The following is a 22,065-nucleotide window of genomic DNA, read 5'->3' as shown; positions in this document are numbered from 1 at the left end:
TAACAAACTCACCTGAGAAATATATTATTTATCTGTTTGCGAATGAATGCTCTTAGACCCAAAAACTTGCCATAAATTCTGTGAAGTACTGTCTTTAGAAAATCACGCTCCCGAGGGTCTTCACTGTCAAATAATTCCAATAACTGAAACAAGATAGCAAATAATAGATTCAATTTAATAATGACAAAAACTAATTTTAAAAATAACAATTTTTGAAACCATTTCTACCTCCATAATAATAATGGTTTCTAATTTAGGTACAAGGCCAGCAATTAATTTTGAGAAGAGAGGAATAATCAATGCCATCAGCCCCAGTACTTGGTCAGTATAATATTTTATTGATCCAAGGGATGAATAGCAAAGTTGACCTTAGTAGGCTTTGAACTCACAATGTAAAGAACCAGAACAAATATTACAAAGAATTTTTTCCAACATCAACGATTTCTGATTTTGTCACAAAGGCCATTATTTTTGAAAAGAGGAGTTAGTTGATGATATCAGCCCAGTACTTGACTGGTACTTTTTATGGATTCTGAAAAAAGGCCCGACAAAATTAATCTAGGTGAGATTTGAACTTAGAATGTAAAGAGCCAGAAGAAATTCAGCAAGGCATTTTTCATTGCTCTAATGATTCTGCCAAATTTAGTGCCTAATAATAACTGTTTCTCACATAGGCACAATGTGTGACATAAAAAAAAAAGAAGAAAACAAAAATATATAGATGAAATAAAGTAGGGTTATCAAATTGGCCCAGTACTTGACTGGTGTTTTATATTTTTGACCCTGAAAGAGTGAAAAGCAAAGTTGATCTAGGTAGGATTGAAACCAGAATGCAAGGATCCATAGCTAAATACTGCAAAGCATTCTGCTCTAAGTTCTAATGATTTTGCCAATCCATTGCCCTTATGATAATGGTGGTGGTTTTTAACTGAGGCACAAAACCGCACATTTCTGTTGAAGTGTATATCACACACAGAGGTTTGATAAGTGACTTGAAATGAAGCTGTAGACCTTTGAGTCATTTATGCAGCTGTCACAAGCATTGGATGTAGAGAAGTTATTGACAATCAGTGCATTATTCCATATAATATATGGTTACTACAAAGATATGAAGCACATATTCATGAAGAGCAGTGTGTCTAAATTAAGGAAGTAAAATATCAATATATTTATATCTTCAAGAGAATAATTTTAACAATGTGCAATGACTGCCTTAGCCACATAAAAATGAAGAAATTAACAAACTAAACAGTGAAATTATGAAAAAACTTCCAGGAGTGAGTTCTGTAAGTGTTAACACTGTTACTAATGACAAGTTGTTTGTATCCACCAGAATTTATTAATTCCCTTACTATTAGTAATGTACTCCTTCACTTTAAAGAAACTGAAGCTCCAATAATGTTGAGAAACCTTAATCACAAAAACAGTCATTGCAAAACTACACATTATAGACTTTCATTAACAAATGGTACTTAAATGCAAGTAAAATAACTGGTGATGATGGAGAATGCATTTTTACAGACTTGCCATTTACTTTAAGAAGACATCAATTCCCTATCAGATATGCACTGATCATGTCAAGGGCAAAGCATACGAAAATGTAGCAATTATTTTCTTAAACCAGTGTCCACACGTCATCAGCTGTATGCTACAATCTGCAGCATAAAACTGACAGTCTTTGCAAATCAAAATTAATTTACTACATCAAAAGAACATTGCAGACATCCCAGTGATAAAGTATATAGAAACAGAAAAAAGTTACAAGTAACATGTATTTTGTTTTTATTTCCAATTTATGTTATAATCAATTCTTTATAGTTGTAATTTAGTCACTAATTCCTGAAAAAAAAAATCTTTTAATGACAATGCTGTTCAGTTCCAGGTTAGCTATGATTTTGATTTAGCAAACTTATATTCAAAGACATTCCATCAATGACTACTACCTCATCTTTCTTCCAGGCTGGCACATCCAGGACTATACTTACATCCAATGTGTTTTACTTTCTTTAAAATAGGTGCGATAAGAGTGATTTGGCTGCTATGTCTAGCAGGATCAGCTACAGTATAGAAGTTGCTTGTTCAAGAAATGTGCACATATACACAAGTGTACTTTATGCATGTAAATAAATACATATTTAGAAAATTACTGGGACAATGTCTCTTTCAAATATTTCAGTAGATTGAAAAATTTAACCTTGCCATACTCATGTTAATGAGTTTATCAAGACTCCAGGAATAAAATAAATAAAAAAATAAGTTAACCTAGGCAGTATTTCAATTTAGACTGAACAGGAATGACAATACTGTTAGGTGTTTAGTTTTGTGATAGCCCAGTTTCAGTCACTCTTGCGTTGTATATTCCTTAGCTGCATTCATCTGGTAAATGATTTGATCTAAGATAGTGTGTTGAAACTAAAACAATGGCATCATGTCAGATCATACTTGACATTTAAACACACATAAGTATATCCTACTCTGTAGAATTTTTTTGTGACAAGTATGCAAATTATTTTTGCGATAATACTACATATTATGTAACAAATGAAATAGAATACAACTGTACATACAGGTTTTAAATGGTTAATATGACTGCCATAATGGAAGTTGTGCACTGTCTTAAATCAAGAAAGCTAAAATGTTAGAGATCTAAGTTACATTTAAGGTGCTCCACCTTTACACAAGCACAATAATTAAAAAATTCTCACTCAGTTCTTTCATTTCATTAAAACTAAGGAGAGACTTTTGAAATGCCATGTGTTCTGCTTTCTCACTATATTTATATGCCCTAGTTTGGTCGTTTAAAATTACTATATTTACACATGACCTCAAGAGAATTGTCAAATGATTTACATTACTGTCAAAATACTTCCAGAGAATGCATTATCTAATTAAAATGATAATTTCATTAGACTCCAACATATGCATAAAACAAAATACAATTTGAATAAAATTTCTTGCTAAACTATGTCAGCATATTGTTATTTGTTAGAATGTGCAGATAAACACCCTTACTTGGTTATCTCAAAATGCTACCGATTAACAATTGTCTAACATTTTCTACAAGATGTACTACTCAACAGAGGCAGTAATTTTCCTGACTATCCAACAAAAATAAAAGATGATCTAATAGTGTTGCATTCAATCTCTTCTCCAACAGAAAATGCCAGAGGCTTGCATTTGCCAATTTCAAGCAAAGTAATTGAGTGAAACAAAATTTTAAAAATAAATAAGAAACAAACCCTGAAGTATAGTAAAAAAAATAAAAAAAGACTATTAATGTTGACAAGTGTGCAACAACAATCAAGTGAGCTAAAAAGAAATTAGATTACAGATGTGTTATTGTAACTGGAATCAAAACAATTTATGATTCCATTAAAATCAAAAACGAGAATTTTAATCCATATTAGGTGAAAACAAAATAAAAATGTAGATCAACAGGAAAGATTTATTGACCTAAATCAATCAGTTTCAAATTGTACATTATTACTTAAGCTTCTTACAAGAACTGAAATGGTAAAAAAATTGACCCAGTTTTGGTTTTCTAGGATAAATTTTTTAAAAATCATATCCTAATTTACAAAGCTAGTCAACATATTATTTGCACTAGTTTATTATTCAGTTACAAACCTCTCTTGATCACGTGAATTTGTGACCAGCTCATCTATTTCATAGTGTATCCAGAAGTACATTACCTAATATGCCCTTCCTTTTTTTTATTTTACAATAGCAGAGTAAGATCCAAGATTTGCATAGCATTTCTAACATGTAAAGAAACCAGATAGAAGCTCCCTCACTGTGTTAGTTTATGAAAAGTAAGAAAAGTTGATAGATTTTCCAGACCAAAGTTTTTGTTTGCAAAGGATCTATCTATGGCAAGCTACTCAACATGTGCATAACCCATTCCAAGCAATACATCATGGGTATACTGAACTCAAAATAACTCAATAATTTTACAGTGTTCTCTCTACTTAGGGTGGTGAGCTGTACTAACACAAGTTGTTATTTACACTTAGATGAACTGATATATTTACAATGCCTCGACGAGAAACAGAGTATAGATTGGTTTCATCATCAATATCATCATTTTACATCCATTGGTCTATGATCCCCAAATCAGATCAAGAAAATCCTGCTATGGGTACCATATAATCCAGTACTACCTGTTTTATGGTTGGCAACAGGTTCCTCCACCCAGCTGTTCAGGACACTCTGCAGGACTAAAAGCAAGACCTGTCAAAAGACAGAAATGAGCAGCTGCACTTGATACTTAAAGGAGTGCTTTGTTTTGAACTTTTGCTATTCTCAGATTAACATTGCATGATTAAAATGTTGCATTTCATTCTTCCAGGGACAAAGACCATATACAAGTTGCTTGGGCTAAATTTGAAGATATTTTGTCTCTTAAATAATAAAATTTAAAAAAAAAAAAAAACAGCTTTATGTATTGATGATCAGTCAATGGCATTAGATCATATAAAGATTAAAGTTGTAGTTGAGAAAGAGTTAACTGACATGGAGGACTGGAAGCCATCTGAATATTGGAAAACAGTTACCTGTGTCGTGATTCGCACTGTCAAAATTTCTGACATAACTGCTGCTCAATGCTCTGTGAACACTGTAGAGGCTGTAAGACATGGCATTGGACAGCTGCAACAGACACTACTACAAAGCCATGGTCAGCAGGAAGGGACACAGTCAGTTCTTAGCTACAGAGGGTTACTGCTGGAAGGCCATTATGAGTGGCAGCAGGATTCAAATCCTTGCCATAACTCTGGAAAGAGTCAGTAGTGGTTATTGGAGAATTTCTGACTTCACCAGCCCCAAATTCTGGCCTCCTGATTTCCCTGATTGTAATGTCATTGATTAATTTATGTGGGGACTTGTCTGAGAAAAAAAAACATTAGCTGCTCTGCTAGCAATACCAAGGCTGAGCTGGTGGCCCAGAGGCATTCGAAGATCTTCCCAAGGACACAATGCAGAATGCATGCACCAGTTTCCACTGCTGTTTAAAGGCTGTGGTAGAAGCTGAGGGCAGACACTTTGAGTAAGCTGTTACTTCCCAGCCATAATGTAATTGATATTTTTGGATTTTTTAAGATATTTTATTTTTGGATGGGATATTATATGCTCTTTTTCTTTAATGAAAATTATAAAATTTAACCTGAACACCCTGTATATACTGATTATACATCCTTTCCTTATAAATTTAAGCAATATGCACAGTTATTTTTCTCATTTTAAAATCAGTTAACAACAGCAAAAATTGAATTCAAAATCAAAGTATAAAATTCAGGTCATTAGTTAGCAGTTTGAAATCTGGATGGCAGAAATTTTCACACAAGCTGGAATAAATTTTCCAAGCATTAAACAATGTGATTGACAATTAACAAAATTGCTTTTGGGAATAACATGCCATGAGAGAAGATGGATACAAATCAACATCTGAAAGTTAATTTCAATGTCAAATAGCTATAAAGGAAACCACACTACCTATGATAATTTTATGTCTCATACATTTAAATGGTTCTCTTTTAAATGACGTCTCTGGAAAATGACCCCTGAGCATATTTGTTTTTCATTTTTATTATTTTTTTTAAAAATAGAACTCATAAGCCAATATTTCAATAATTTTACTATGTAATTCAAAACACTTGGTTATCAATTCCTTGCAATGCTTTCACAAAATCTCTTTCTCTAAGGATTCTTTTTTTAATCTAAACTTACTCTGAGGCTGACACATTGAAAGTATAAAGAACTTAAAATCTAATCAATATCCAGAGGATGAATATCAATGAGATAACTAATGATGTACAAACCATTGCATTATGTACTTAATGTACTAAGTTACTGACTCATATCTTTTGTCTAGGTCATTGTCACATTTCTTCGAGAGATATGCAGATAAGCTATCCTCTTGTTATCACAGCAGAAATCAATGTCTACTGATACTTTGTCATTTAAAAAATTTTTATCAACATATTTCTATCTAGTAACAGCAAGTTCTATTTGAAATTTTGTTGAGTTTCATCTCTCTAATGGACATAACATTCCAAATGTAAATGAAAAGGATATTACAAGATCAGTTTAAGGAAGAAATAAAACAAGAAGAAAAAAAAGCAAAAAGAACTGAGAAAATTAAGTGGTTTTATGGAATGGAAAATGCCAAAATTATTCTTTTAATAATTAGTCAATAGAATAGAATGCTAGCTGAAGGAATTACATATATTAATCCAAATCATCTCAGTGATAGCCTTGGCTTTTTCTGTTAAGGTCAAATTTTTAAAAATAACAATATATTATTACACATCAAACAGATATTATTTCTTTAAAATCATATTTAACCCTTCATTCTCATTATATAAACTTACACCTATACAATAAGAGCATAAAAGTTTACATGGGAAATACAAATTTATAACATCCATACACATGGTTTGATCAATAAGTATCAGACTGTTGCTATAGTAACGAAGCTAAAGTATGCAGAGTGAAGCTACTTGGCACAGATTGACCTTGAACACTGTTGTGCATGCGCACTAAGTTTTAACATTCTAGCTCATTTCTGTTTACAGCAGTGCTTGGAAGGAAGGTGTGTAGTGTGTGATTGTCGCATTGACCATGACAGAAAGTTGAGCAGAGAATCTGCATCAAATTTTGCTAAAAGCTTGGCGATACCTGCTCAGAGGCCTATGCAAAGTTTTCATTGTTCTCGATACAATCAAGAAGATCTCAAGCAATTGAAACCCAAGTGTCTTTTTGGTCAGCCAAAAGCAGTTTTGGCACAAGCTTGGCAGACACACATCTCATTCCCAAATCTTCAGTGATAATGGACTGTGCCGTAACTAATCTGCACATCCTCTGATAACTCATGGATGGTGATTTGACAATTTCCCTTCACAGTTGCAATGTTTTTCTCAGTTCTGCTGGTTGTGGGTCTCCCAGAATGTTCATCATAATCGACATTTTTTCAACCATCTTGGAAACGTCTGAACCACTTATATACTTGTGTGCAGCTCATACACTTCTCTTCATACACTTTCTGCAACTTTATGTAGGCCTCTGAGCAGGTGTCACCATGACAACTTTCTCTGTCATGGTCAATGCGATGATCACATGCTACACACCTTCAGCTTTAAACAGTGGAAGTGAGCTAGAACATTCAAACTTGATGTGAAGGCTCAGCAGAGTTCAAGTTCAATCCTTCCCAAGCAGCTTCACACTGTGTGCTTCATTACTATGGTAGCAGTCTGGATACTTATTGATCAGACCTTGTATTCTGAAGTGATTTATAATAAATTCAGATACAAAATTAATGCAGCCTCTGGCACTGATTATCCAGGGATAAAAATTAGATTTGGAGTTAAGGAATTTCTGGAAAGCATTAAGGTCAACAGATCATATCAATTATATGCCTGATCCTTGTAAACACAAGCACTCTTACTGATCCAACAGTCTAGCAAGGTCTTCAGGTCCAACTACCATTTAGTAGCCTGTATTTTCAGTCCTTTACATATCACAAATATAACTTTTTTGATAGCCAGGGTAAGAGGAATGAATATGATTGTTTTACATAAGTGCAAAAAAACTTACATCATACAAATATATTTTAGACTGAGGAATTTTAGAGAGAAAGTGTGGGAGAGAAAGAGAGAGAATAAACTAATGCATACAGGAAAAAAAAAAAAAAAAAGAAACGGATTTTATGTTTTAAATATATTTTTCAATTTTTGCATATTATTGAGAACTTGTAAATAACATTTTCTAAAAAAAATTGTGATGACATTTTAAGATTATATATATATATATATATATATATATATATATATATATATATATATATATATATATATATATATATATATATATATATATATATAAAGTAGAAGTTGAAAATGCACTGAAAATAGTTAAAATAATTTTTTTTATTATATTTAAAGATTTAACTGTTTCACAGTTTACACTGATTTTCAAGAAGTTGAAAAAGAGAGAAACATGGCTTATGTCACAGCTGTTTCGCTTCTGACTAGTGTTTGAAGTTTGCCTTATTTTTATAGAGAGTTCATGGCTCAAGGTAGTAAATGTTTTAAATAGGATTTGATTGATAGAGAATAGTCAGATAACTGGTCTTAGAAATTTTTGTAGGCTCCCTGCTATGTCTGAGTGACAATGTTTGAGGCTGACACGGTTGACTGAACAGGTCCAATCAATGCTTAAGTTTAGAACCTTTTTCACATATGTCAGTGAGTTAGTGTCACATGACAGTATATTTTGTACCTAAAAAGACCAACACAGTTGAGTGAATATGTTTAGTTACAATCAAGGTACTCCAAATTTAATCAGTCTGGCAGGAGAGTAAACAGGAGTTGTTTATATGTATTCCAGTGGCTAAAGTTTAGGTTGTTTAGCTGTGTAGGTTCCTCATGTTAAATGGCAGAATGAGTTGTGTGTGTGAATAGTTATTTGTGTATGTACTCTGTTAAAGTCTTGGTTTGTACTTTTGTATGAAAATATTTTCTTTGTTTATCTGTGGTATTCACTGAACATAGGTAGAGTGGACTTGGGGGGGGGCTTATTTTTTGCACATATGTCTATGTATCCATAGAGTGGAATCTGTCTAGTACTGGGGTCTCGTATTTGTTGTCGATGAATGCTCAGTCTATTTCTTAGAGTAAGCTTTGTTTGACCTGTGTAATCTTCATTACATCATTGACATTTGATAGCGTATCTTAAATTCCTTGAAGAACATGTAAAGTGATTTTTTAATGGTAAAAATCTGTCCTGCTTTGAATATGTATGTTGTGTCTTCAATAATGTTGATGTAAGTCCTGCAATTGGAGTGGCCACACTTCTTGACTGTTGGTGTAAGAATTATGGAAGGTAATTTAGCACTTGTGAGGATTTTTTGAGGGACTTTGTCTTTTTTTGAATACTTGTTTCATTCTTATTATTTACCTTTTATTATCACCTTTTTGTAGTGGGCCTTGTAATATAAATCTCTCTGTATAATCTCAATATCCATAATAACTATAGCACATCCCTTAATTATAATGTCATTGTTTTTCAGTTCATAAGTCTTGTCATAATGGTGCTTGCACATAAACACTATGCAGTGCTGTGATCAACTTCCAAAGACCAGGTCCAGCACCTTCACTGTTTTTAGTGTGTGATGGATTGCATGTGGTTAAATTGATATGATGCTCAACAAATAGTCTTAAAAGCAATACCATAAATAATGTACAAGGACAAAACAAGCACCTCTCACCCAGTTTACTATTACAGCTGCTACCCATACAACCATCTACTGCTTGGGTGCCTGTAACAGAGTAGCTCTGATCTAAGGATAATTTCCTCCTTTTTTTCCAAAAAGTAGATAAAAAAAAAAAAAAAGACCCATAAAATGTATGGTACATTATTTTAAACTTGCGTGGTCGGTTTGTTGGTGTGCTGTGTTTGGTTCCACTACTTTCAGACCTCCAAGCACAGAAAAAAATCTATTTTGTTTTCGTGAGAGCATGTGTACATAAAAAGTTAGAATGTGTGCTAATGTGTCTACAGCTGTTGAAGCACACTGCATATATAACAGATAGGCAGAAAGTATTAAGAATTCAAAGAACAGAGTTAATATTGAACTAAATCAAAAGATTGGTGAGCAGGGCAAAAAGACAAAAAACAGTTTCTTGTTTGTACATAAAGTAGTTTTGTAGGGAAATATACATGAAATAGATTTAAAAGAAAACTGTTTTACCATAAATTTTAAAATAAGTTAACAAAAAAAGAAAGAAAAAACTGATTTTAACAATCTGAATATTCAGCCAAGTAAACTCACCTGAAGAACAAACTTTTGATCAATGAATTTTTTAGCAGAAGTTGCCACAAAGTCAGGAGATTCTAAAAACCTTAAGAAAAATTCATAGACAATCTGGGGAAAAAAGAAAAAAGAAAGGTTTTATAAAGTTGGTTGATAGCTATAACAAGAGAAGGAAAGAAAAAAAAAATTATATATATACATTAAAAAGAATTATAGAAAGAAATAACATTTACAAATAACATTTACAAATAATATTAACAAGTTACAGTGAACTTCAGTGTTAAATTGAAACAGATATAAACATAAGTGCAGGCATAGCTTATAAGTTTACATCCCAACTATATGGTTTCAGGTAGTGCACAACATTTTGGACAAGTGTCTTTTGCTACAGCCCCAAGCCAAATCCTTGTGGGTTTGATAGACTGAAACTGAAAGCAGCCAGTTTGTGTATCATCATCAGTTTTAACATCTACTTTTCCATGCTTACTTAGGCCAGAGTTTATTGAGGCAGACTTCTTGTCACCAAATCCTCACTTGTTTCCAAGTATTATTTTACCAAGGTCAGACATGTTTCCACAGAATATTGGAAATGAATGACATTGCTTTTATGACAGTGATGCTCATTTACAACTATCATGTAATATCAAAACAAGGAAGCACAAATACTCTCTCTCCCTCACACACACACACACACACACACACACACACACACACACACAGAGGCTTTTTTCAGTTTCTGTCAACCAAATCTACTCACAAGGTTTTGATCAGTTCAAGCCTCTAGATGACACTTATCCAAGATACCATGCAGTGTGACTGAACCTGAAACCATGTGGTTGGGAAGTAACTTCTTAATCACACAGCCATGCCTGAATGTGTGTTTGTGTGTGTGTCTGTCTGTCCTTTTTTTGACAGCATGTGATTGTTGTAAACAAGCACTATTGTCATACATACAGCTTCATTCATTTCCAGTCTTCTGAAGAAAAATAACATGCGCCTGGCGATAGGTAAATAATACCTTGTTTGGAAACATGTGAGGGTTGGGAACAGGAGGGGTGATGTAAGACTAATAAAAGAAGATAACTACTGTATGGGGAGTGTAATGGAGCTTGGAACTATATGATAAATCCTTCTAGACCACATGGTTATATCTGCACTCCTCTGGTTAACCACAAGCAAATATGTGTAAATGCACAGATGTGTGTTCCTGCATGCTTACACACACAAGTATGGAGGAAGTTGTAGCTCCAAATCACAATGCATGTGAATATTTGTTGACAAATACCTTACTAAGATTATGATGTGCAGTGAAGAATGAGTGAGAGAGTGAGAGAGAGAGAGAGAGAGAGAGAGAGAGAGAGAAAGAGAGAAAGAGGGGAGGAGGTTATATCTAACCTAAAATAACTATAACTTGAAACTGCTAGTCACTGGGGATTGTCTTTTTTTTAACACTACCTTGGTGAGAGATATGTTTGAAGCAAAACATTCTCTACAAAGAGCAAAATTCACACATCTCCTTTATATTGTATATATCAGAGGTTGACTTTTTTTCCATTTACCGTCAATGCAGAAACTTAATGCAGTAGCCTCAAGTAGTTTATATGAATATTTATAGTGCACTTTAGTAAAAAGACACTTAGCTGAAGACTAGTTATGAGATATACTGTGGAATATGTACATGTCCCATGATAACAATAAGTATGTGCTAGTGTATGTGTTATGGGAATTGAATACAGCTCCACTTACTGACCAGTTTCAATTCAGCAGAGAATACCCAGACTAATACATACATACACTTTCCACAAGTATTTGAGTTACATACACATTCATACAAACACACACATATCTATATACATAGTAAGCAAGCAAGCAAGCAAACACACAAATATTGTGTCAGTTGAATGAGTGAGGTGTGCTCAATATATGTAGCAGAGTATCTTGATTAACTGAAGCTGAATTTTCGTCTAGTTACTCAAGTTTCATGCCACTGTGATCTTTCGGTGAGAACTGTTGCAATTTGGTTCTTGTAGCATATTTATATTCATTGGTGTGACCGTGGTCTTGTTTTGCATTTGCTAATTAGCTGTTATTGCTCTGCTGCTCCATGGATCATTTTTGTTTTCATGAGGGTGTGTGTTTCTAATTTGTATATCCTAGATTTAGCTGTGGCTGTTCCTTTGTAAGTTGTTGAATTTAACTGAAACTAATTGAGGACAGTTCTTTTGTAAAACTTACTTTATGGCTTGCTGTGGCTGTTAGAAAGTATGTGTTTATTTCAATGGTTAGTGTGTGTGTGTGTGTGTGTGTGTGTGTGTGTGTGTGTGTGTGTGTGTGTGTGTGTGTGTGTGTGTGTGTGTGTGTTCACGTGCACATGCAAGCATGCATGCCAACAGCTGGAATTCATATACTTGTCGATGTTTGTCAAGTTGATTGGTTATGGCTACAATAAATGGGATTGTGTGTGTGCACATATGTACATAAATGCATAACAAATATATACAAATGTATAATTATATACATGTGTGTGTATGTATATCCATATAAACAGATATAAATGTTGGTCGGTTGATTTCTCCAGTCATGCTTTACATAGTATATAGAGAGGGGGGGCCTGTCATTCTGACTACTGCTCTTTCAAAACATTCTCTACTGCAGTTAATTAGGTCACTTAAGTAACAGAAGCTATCTTTAGGGATCCTCACAGGCAACTGAGAGCATCTATTCCCCATGTGTTTATTACCCCTGCTTATCTGCCACATATAAAACGTCTTCTGTTGACCTGCTTATGATTTCACTGCACCTTTTGTGTAACCACAGATTGCACTGGGTACACCTTAGGGAATTCTCCCTGTCCCTATACTCCTCACACTCCCTCCTCACCACAGCTTTCATGTACTTTTCTGCTGAATTCACCCCCTCCTCGTTGACTGCTATGGCACAAGAATTTCAAAATATTTGGTCTACAGCTCTACCAATCATACTCTGGGTAGTTGAATTAGAAGTATTCAGTCAACTGAACAGGATTACCATTATAATGCATTATTTTTAAGATATGTACATCCTCTTGTCTTTTAATAACGAAATTTTTTTAATAGACATACAACAAAATAGGACAGTATTAAAAATATATAAAAACAGAATTACAATAAAATTATAGAAAAAATTTTAAATTTTAAGTCTCATTTAAATCTGAACCCACCCACCCCCTGCATGCATGCACACGCACACACACAAAATAAGGAGACACATATTGCTGGCTTAACACCTGTTTTTCTATGCTAGCATGTACTGGGGAAATACAAACACATGAACATACAAACTTTAATGCAAAGAGGCATATAAAAAATATTTACTGGAATAGAATGAAAAAATTTTCACTAGTGTTACTTTGGAAAGCAAGAATAATGCGCAAGCAGTTGGTCGATTCAATTGATACAGAATTGAAACGAGAAAACATACTTCAAAACCAAACTAGATAATTAGTTTAATTTTAGACGACGATATGCATGACAGAAATAGAGAAGAAAGGAAGAAATAGAGGTATTGACTTAGCTCTAAGCAAAATGTTCAATTAAATTGCTTAACAACTAAGCTACATGAATATTGTTTGCTTGTGAGATTATTCATTCAATTAGCACATAAAATTTTGATGGTCAAAATTTGCAGGAGCTGTTCTGACCTAATTGCCTAACATTTGCTATTGTCTCTTCAAATCAATTTGATTTAAAGACACACAAAATCCACCCACTTTTCGTTGGACAGAGGACATTAAAAACGAAAATTACATATGTTGAATATTACTATAAATTATGGATAAAATATTACATCTTTTCATGACGGGACTGCAACAAACTGCTGGCTAGAGCAGTATCTTTACCAATTCTGACACAATTTGCCATTTAAGTAGCCATGATGTATTAGTGCTGTACTAAAAAGACAAGGAGTGGAAGTAATTTCACTCCAAATAATGTGACTAAATTGCATTGTAATTATTATTCAAAGGAACTTTTGAATTTTCTTTTAAAAAGTCAAGACTTAAAGATTAAGTAGAAAGCTTTATGCTTGAAGCCATGAATTCAGATCTTGCTTCAGTCTTAGATAAATTAACTTAAAGTAATAGTGAGAGGTAAGTCTGACTTTCAACACAAGGAACAATCCTAGATTTTTTTTTTTTTTTTAATTTTTTTTTTAGATATCATTAAGCTTGAGTATACTGTATTATTCTAATGGGATCTTAATACAGTGACAGATGCCCTTAGTTGTCCCTTATTTGCAAACAAAGATCAGGCTTATTTCTTTCTTGAAATTACTTTCCTTTTTCTTTGAGTGACCAATAATCACTGCCAGGCTTTTGTTTTCTTTCTCTATTTAAAAGTAAAATTTCAATAAATAATTATTTTGCATATGGGATTCTGTGTATCACCTATTATCTCTGTTCATACTATTTGTCAGTTCATTAGCTCTTCTATTTGCAATTTCAAACTTCTAGTCAGTTCTGATACTAAACCACAATTGCTTCAATCCTGTTCTTTTTATTTTTAAGGAACACAAAAAACTCCACTGAAACTTTGTCTTTAATTTTTCCACAGCATCATACCATATAAAACATGTTACTAGAATCTAAGCAACTTTGAAGCACTTAGCCCAATGTGATTGGCACAAGCAGTAGAATGTGGAACAAAATACACTGTTGTATTATTATTTAGTAACAATTTTTATGCTCTGAGTTCAAATACACCAAAGTCAAATGACTTCCATTCTTTCAGGGTTGATAAACTAAAGTAGCAAGATTGATAAATATGAATTTGAGGAAAGGGGCACAAAGACACACAGATTCATAACAAGTTTGTGAGCCTTTGTAACAAGTTTTATATTGTCCATTGATGGATTAATTTTTTTTAAACTACTATAAAGCTAACAAGTAATGAAGTTTGTTCACACATTGACTTTATCCATAAATATATTTCATTCTACAACTGTAGGTACTCAAATATTGTTTATGTAGTTTCATTTAAAGTGTGCGTCTGTGTGTGTTTTCCTGTGTTGATAAGAATCAGATAGTTGTGTAAATTTGGATAAATATTATCACTGGATGCCCTTTCATGATTACCAGGATCTACATTCAACATAGACTGATACAAGCAGAGTCAGGTAGGTTCAAGGGAATAATGTACTTGCTTACATCGATTCAATAGCAAGTACAAAATTTCCAACAATGTATTTTTGTATGTATTACATACATACAAAATTAACACACACACACTCATATACATACATATACATATATATATATATATATATATATATATATATAAATAAAATATACAGATATAGGGCAGGGAATCGTCAATTAGTAATAAAATTAATAATTAACAATTTTGCCAAGTAGTTCAGTATGAAAAAACCTTTATCGGTAAAACCATTTATAATCATAAATATACAGGGATTAGCTTGAGTTGCTTCTCCAACATACTGAAAATTTAGAAATAGCAGTCAAAGAACTACTAAATTTTCAGTATGTTGAAGAAGCAACTCAAGCTAATCCCTGTATATTTATGATTTTATTTATATATATATATATATATATATATATATATATATATATATATATATATATATATATATATATATAATGGAAATAAATTAGGCAACTGTGTTGCAGAATTCTAAGTTAATTTAACAGCTGATCAATTAATATCAATACTTCTGTGAGAAAGAGCAGACCAATTAATGAATATGCAAGCTTCTGCTAGTGACAGCTGCAAGTGTGTAACATGGTTACCCACTGCATGAAACCAAATCCCTTCTATAGCTCAGTGTAAGTTTACTGAGCAAGAAACTCTAAGGCAGAAAAAAACTATTATACATTGTATAAACTGGACAATGTGTATCACAGGCAACATAGTTGGAGTTTAGTAAGATAACAGGATAAACAAAATAAACTGGATCTAGAATCTACACAAGTACTTTGTTTTTCATTAAGTTTTGTACTGGAGTTTTTTTTTTATACTTGAAAAGTAATCAAGCTGAAAGTAATGGTGACTGAGGCTAAAATATATGCCATAGCTATTATTATAATAATTTCTATGATGAGTGATACTTGAATTCAGTTACACATAAGAGTGAAAATATTCATAGATCTGGAGATGACCAACAGATCTACTTGTAATCAACCCTTGCAGCTCTTTAGGAAAAATTGATTTTAATATTCTTGGTAAATACTTCAGAATGGCTACTGTAAGTGTATCAACAGTTAAATTTTTTCAGATACTGAGAAAGTAATTCTATTAAAACAGTAGCAGTGTAGCTAAAAAGTTCACTTCACCACTCTGTGATTTCAGATTTGAGCAACATTTTCTACTGTTCTTCAACCAAACTGACACCCTGTAAGTGAAATTTGGAAGACAAAAACTATGATCTATCTATAAATGATGATGATTGTTGATATATATCACCATCATTTAATGTATGTCTTCTATGTGACATGGGTTGAATGGTTAGACAGGATCTGATGAGCCAGGGGAGTGCATCAAGCTCCAATATCTACTTTGGCATGGTTTCTGCAGCTGGGTGCTCTTCCTAACACCAAACCCTCTACAGAGTGTACTGGGTTCTTTTTACATGGCACCTGCACTAGCAAAGTAGTAAGTAACTTGCAAAACAAGTCTCTTTGACCAAGTAGGGGGATACATGGGTGCAGGCATAACTATGTGCTTAAAAAGTTTGCTTCCCAACTGCATAATCTTGGGTTCAGTCCAACTGTGTAGAACCATGGGCAAGTGTCTTTTACTCTAGCTCTGAGCTGACCAAAGAATTGTGAGTGGATTTGGTAGGTGGAAACTGAAACACACCCATCATATATGTGTGCGCTTCTGTTTGTGACTTTTTGTCTTGAAATCATGCACTAGATGTAACCAAGCATCATACAAGTGGTGTCATTCATTTCTAGTCTTTCATGGAAACTTGTCTGGCCAAGGAGAAATATAACTAACTTGGACACAGTTGAGAGCTGGCAACAGGAAGAGCATCCGGTTACAAAAAAACTTGCTTAAATGAATTCCATTCGACACATGCAAGCATGGAAAGGTGGACATTGAAGTGAGTGAGTGTGTGTATGTGAGTGTTTATGTTTACAGGGTAATTCAAAAAAATAACTGACTGAAATAAATACTAGGTCTAACATTATAGGCTAAAAACCCTTAAAGTGGTACCTCAACATGGTCACAGTTCATTGAGTGAAATGAGCAAAAACGTAAAAATAAGAGAACATCATTAAGCAAACATATTTCAAAAGTACTTCGCCATCTTGCTCAACAAACATCATACAAGATGAAAGTGCTACAGCATCATATTCTAAGCCAGAAGATATAAAATTTTCTATTCCTGGGTGTCTTTGAAATGTCGAAACCTAATCAAACTCTGGAGTTGCAGAAAAATTCCTAGATGCTACTAAAGTGCCAAAACCAAGCATATTCTGAGATAAGAGATAAACTGGGCAAAAATAACAAAAAACTTCAGTGATTTTATATAGTTCAACAATTTGGAACCAGCACTAGAAATGAGGTTCATTCATTTAGTGCCAATTATTCTGCAGCTTAAATCCAGCCCGCCTTGATTGTTTATAATCTCACCTTGGGTTAAAAAAGATAAAAACCAGTAATAATTTGGGAAATTTTCTTTGACAAGCAATCACTCAATTTAGAACCTAGAACATATTGACAGCCTAATATTTGGAGGTATACCTCAAGTATAATGAGAAAGCAATGGAAGATTGTAGCTAATTTAATATTCTATACAAGTTAGAAAAAATTAGCAATGAAAGACAGCTGCACCTAATGTAAATTTAAAGTTGGATTCATTGACAAAACAAGTGTGTATGTGTGCACGTGTGTGTGTGTGTGTGTGTGTGTGTGTGTGTGTGTGTGTGTGTTTTGCTATAGACACAACTACATAGAAGAAAAGTTGGTATCCTCAGCCTTTTAAAAACTTCCAGATATGGAAAGATGGTTGAGATTAATTGAGGTAGAGTTCAATTTCAATTGTTGCAGTTATTTTTAACACCAGGTAGTTTTGACTGAGCAGATCTCTTGTCCAAAATTTTTGTTTATCTAAGACTACACTACCCAAAGTGACCCTCTCGTTTCAAGATGGTAAAGTGTGATTTGAGTATTTGGCTATATCTAGCAGATTAATAGTTACTAGCTGGAGAAAAATCATTAGTAAGAAGGGAATTCAAAAAGAACATAGTTTTGGTGAATTATTGCATCACATGAGGCAGATAGACTACACTTCAGGAAAAAAAGCTATTTTTGTGAAAGTATGAAATGAAAGCTTTGTACTCTCTCTCTCTCTCTCTCTCTCTCTCTCTTTATATATATATATATATATATATATATATATAATGTGCACAAGTGTAAGATGTGGTTTATAAATGGTTCACAGATGTCTAGGGCTAATGTATTTCCTGGCCCAGGTGAAATGAAGAAACCTTGGTCATATGCAACAGTTGAGACTTCTTATTGCTTGGCTTCTCAAATTGCATTTGCAAGAATATCTGGAGAGTAATTAACAGGTATTATTTCCAAGGTTATAACACAAGCACAGCTAAGGATGACAGATTCAAGAATATTAATATAAAGAGGAAACCCATCCTCTGTAGTGTAGTCTTGGGTGTACAACACATGTAGGCTCATGATAAGTCAGGTACTTGAGATCTCAGTGCTGTTTGTGAGCAGATCTGTAGTTGGATGTTCAATCCCACTGCACAGTGTTTTGTGATTTTGCAAAAGTGTCTTCTATGGCTTCAGATTGACCAAAGCTTTGTGAGGAACCATTGTTGTTACTGGACAATGGGTTCAACCTATTGCTTGGTTTAACACCACCTACTGGTCTTTGGGCACCACTAGAAAAATCCCAACATACAAACTAATCACCTGCCTGAGGATAACTCCCATCAATTACAGAGACCCTGAAAATGGCCATAGGTATTGCCCTTCTTACTGTAAGTCTCAGAGAGAGAAAGAGAGAGAATTATGTTGTGGACTTACCTCTTTCAAATGCATAATGTCTATGTTGCTGAATAAATTTACAAATTGTAAAATCATCTAGGATATTTTGAAGTTCTCTAATGAATAGTCTATAGTAGCTATAAGAGCAAGAGAATGATAACTGGCAAAGTCAGTGAGACGTATGCTGAGATAGAAACCAAATTCACACAAGTGAGCAGGAGGGCAAAAAGAGGTCTATCAGAAGATTTGTTTACATATGTATGACCAAGTCAGTAGCAGAGGTGGATGCTCTGAAAGAGTAGCTTCTAGAATACGAATAGGCTGGGCCAAGTTCAGAGAGCTCCTACCTCTGCTGGTAACAAAGGGTCTCTCACTCAGAATGAAAGGTAAACTGCATGACACATGAGCAAACTGCCATGTTACATGGCAATGAAACAGGAGCTGTGGCTGCGTAAGCTGCGTAAGCTTGCAAGAAATGAAGCTGGTATGCTCCGTTGGATGTGTAATGTCTGTGCATACATGACAGAGTGTAAGTGCCCTGAGAAAAAAGTTAGACATAAGAAGCATCAGGTGTGGTGTGCAAGATAGAGAACTGCGCTGGTATGGTCATGTGTTTGCATATGGATGAGGACAGCTGTGTGAAAAAGTGTCACACCCTAACAGCAGAGGGAACCTGTGGAAGAGGTAGACATGGGATGTGGTGGTGAAGCACAACCTTCAAACGTTGGGTCTCACAGAGGTAATGACAAGTGACTGAGACTTTTGGAGATATGCTGTGCTTGAGAAGATCCAGCAAGTCAAGTGAGACTGCAGCCATGGCCTATGCCAGTGTCACATAACTAGCCCATTTAAGAATACCCTTCAATCATTGGGCAATATACTGTGCTTGAGTAAACCTGTTGAGTCAAGTGAAATCATTATCATAGCCGATGTCAGTACTGCCTGACTAGCACCCATGCCGGTGGCACGTAAAAAGCACCATTCAAGCATGGTTGATGCCAGTCTCGCCAGACTGGCTCCCATGCCAGTGGCACATAAAAAGCACCATACAAATATGGTCGATGACAGTACTGCTTGACTGTTATCATGCTAATGGCAAGTAAAAAGCACCATTCAAATGTGGTTGTTGCCAGTTCCACCTGACTGGCTCCCGCGCTGGTGACATAAAAGCACCATTTGAGCGTGGTCGTTGCCATTGCTGCCTGACTGGCTCCCATGCCAGTGTCACGTAAAAAGCACCATTCAAGAGTGGGCAATGCCAGTATTGCTTGACTTACCCTCGTGCTGGTGATAAGTAAAAAGCACCATCCGAACATGTAAAAATCACCCACTACACTGTTGGAGTGGTCGGTGTTAGGCAGGGCATCCAGTTGTAGAAACCTTGTCAGATCAGATTGGAGCCTGGTGCAGTCCTCAGTCAAACCATCAACTCATGCCAGCATGTAAAGTGGATGTTAAACAATGATGATGATGATGATGTATGTAATGTTCAGTTGGATGCAAAACCAGATTTGGAGTTTACATCCAACTGAACATTGCAGGCTAGAGTATGTGTGTGTAACCCTGTTTGTAAGCTAACAGATAACTTGAACACACACACACCTGCTAAGAGACCAGAATATACAACTGCAATTGGGAAAGTCATAGAATAGAGTTTCAAAATGAAGTAAATGTTGGTGATACTCTTGCAGAAAACTTATTTGGCAACACTGGGGTATTTTCTCCAGATGTTGAAGGCTGTTATTCATTTATTTCTTTTTTTTGTTCATATTTCAATGTCATATCCTATTTTGAAGGTTATTGAATTGTGGGTCATAGAGGAACATTACTCAGAAGGATGTTTTTGTCATTCATTCAACAGACATGGTGAAATAGTTATTGGTAATCACTAGAGTTAGATCCAATTAATTAGCTCGCTTGAATGAATGAAAACTGATGCTGTGGTTGCTGAGTATGGTTACATGTAGTGACACAGTAGAGATCAAAGCTTTGCATATATTGAAATAGGAGTTAGTAAAAGACATAAATGTGATGTGTAAGATGTAGAGTATTTTGAATAGGAAAGATTTCATTTTCTGCACTAGCTGGGTTAGTGTTAGTGAGGTGGGTCGGTGAAGAAGAAATCTGAAAGTTGAAGTCCATGGAAACAAGGATTTCAGTGAGAGGAAAGCAGTGAAAAATGATCCCCATGTAGGAAAAGTGGTCAAACTGAATGTTGATAATAGGATGAGTTTGAAGATTGATAAAGGAAGAATGTGCTTTTGAAGTATTGTAGGAGTTAAGAAGTGAAACAAAACCAGCTGGAGTAACTGGAAGTGTTTGTTGCTGACGCCAAAATGATTTGAATTCATTGATTATAGTTGTAACATAATGCTTTAGGTCAGCACAAATGGAAATATCTTGTATGAGTCCAAACTATAGATTAAAAATATCTTATTTTCATTTTGATAATTAACTCAAAGAAAAAAAATGTGAGGGAGATGTTAAAACAAATGCTAAGATAAACGGTCAAGTTAATTGAGGGGGGATTTAAGTTACCAATCCAAATAACTGTAGTAAAAAAGATAAACAATGAAACAAAATATCAGATTATTTAAGATCTGTATTACTCCACAAGGCAATGACAAAATTCATGAATAATGATAATTGTAGTCAGTCCATCAGTTTTCAAGGAAACCAAACAAAATAAATTGAATTTCTGACAACTAATGCTTTGGGATGAAAATATCACCTGCATCATCATAATCAGCCAAATAACCATATTTCTATGATGCCAGTGATTGGAAAGGACTGAACACTAGTACAATTCCATCAATACAATGATAACTGTAAAATCTAATTTTTAAGGATTTGGCTGGATTAGCTAATTTCAAGCTATTCTAAGGCACATTTTTTTAAATGTATTTATTGGAATGGTCAAAATTGAAGGCCCTTTAAGAATGGTGAAATTGATGCATTTAATATTCCAATGGTTGCAAGAAAAACAACTGTGAAATGAAGCTATCATATCAGTTTTATCTAAATTATTAGATGTAAGCAGATTACTACACACCTACCACAAAACAATTCCATCCTTTATTCAGATGAATTAATAAAAATTTTTAAAAAGTGAAAGAAAGAAAGAAAGAAAGAAAGAAAACTGAAGTTAAGAAAATAACTTTAAAAAAAAATTTCAGGTTGAAACAAGTTGGATCTCTTATGGTACATATCAGATGACAAAACAGTAGCAGCTCTGAAGACATATAATGT

At 34.1% G+C, this 22,065-nt stretch overlaps 1 protein-coding gene across 3 annotated transcripts in view; it reads right to left on the bottom strand.

The window, feature by feature from the left end:
• The window catches only part of LOC106876669 (serine/threonine-protein phosphatase 2A 56 kDa regulatory subunit epsilon isoform), a 288,837-nt gene that overhangs the window by 71,955 nt on the left and 194,817 nt on the right, over nucleotides 1-22,065 (bottom strand). For all 3 annotated transcript variants that reach the window (XM_089348645.1, XM_052966625.2, XM_052966626.2), the window contains exons 4-5: nucleotides 9,827-9,919; nucleotides 13-143 (exon numbers count right to left, since the gene is read on the bottom strand). In XM_089348645.1, coding sequence (XP_089204771.1) covers nucleotides 13-143; nucleotides 9,827-9,919 — 224 coding nt within the window. The remainder of the gene's footprint in view (nucleotides 1-12; nucleotides 144-9,826; nucleotides 9,920-22,065) is intronic.

The sequence above is a fragment of the Octopus bimaculoides genome, chromosome 3 (genome assembly GCF_046866305.1).
Source record: "Octopus bimaculoides isolate indiv1 chromosome 3, ASM4686630v1, whole genome shotgun sequence".
NCBI lineage: Eukaryota > Metazoa > Mollusca > Cephalopoda > Octopoda > Octopodidae > Octopus > Octopus bimaculoides.
This window is presented reverse-complemented; position numbering and strand designations above follow the sequence as displayed.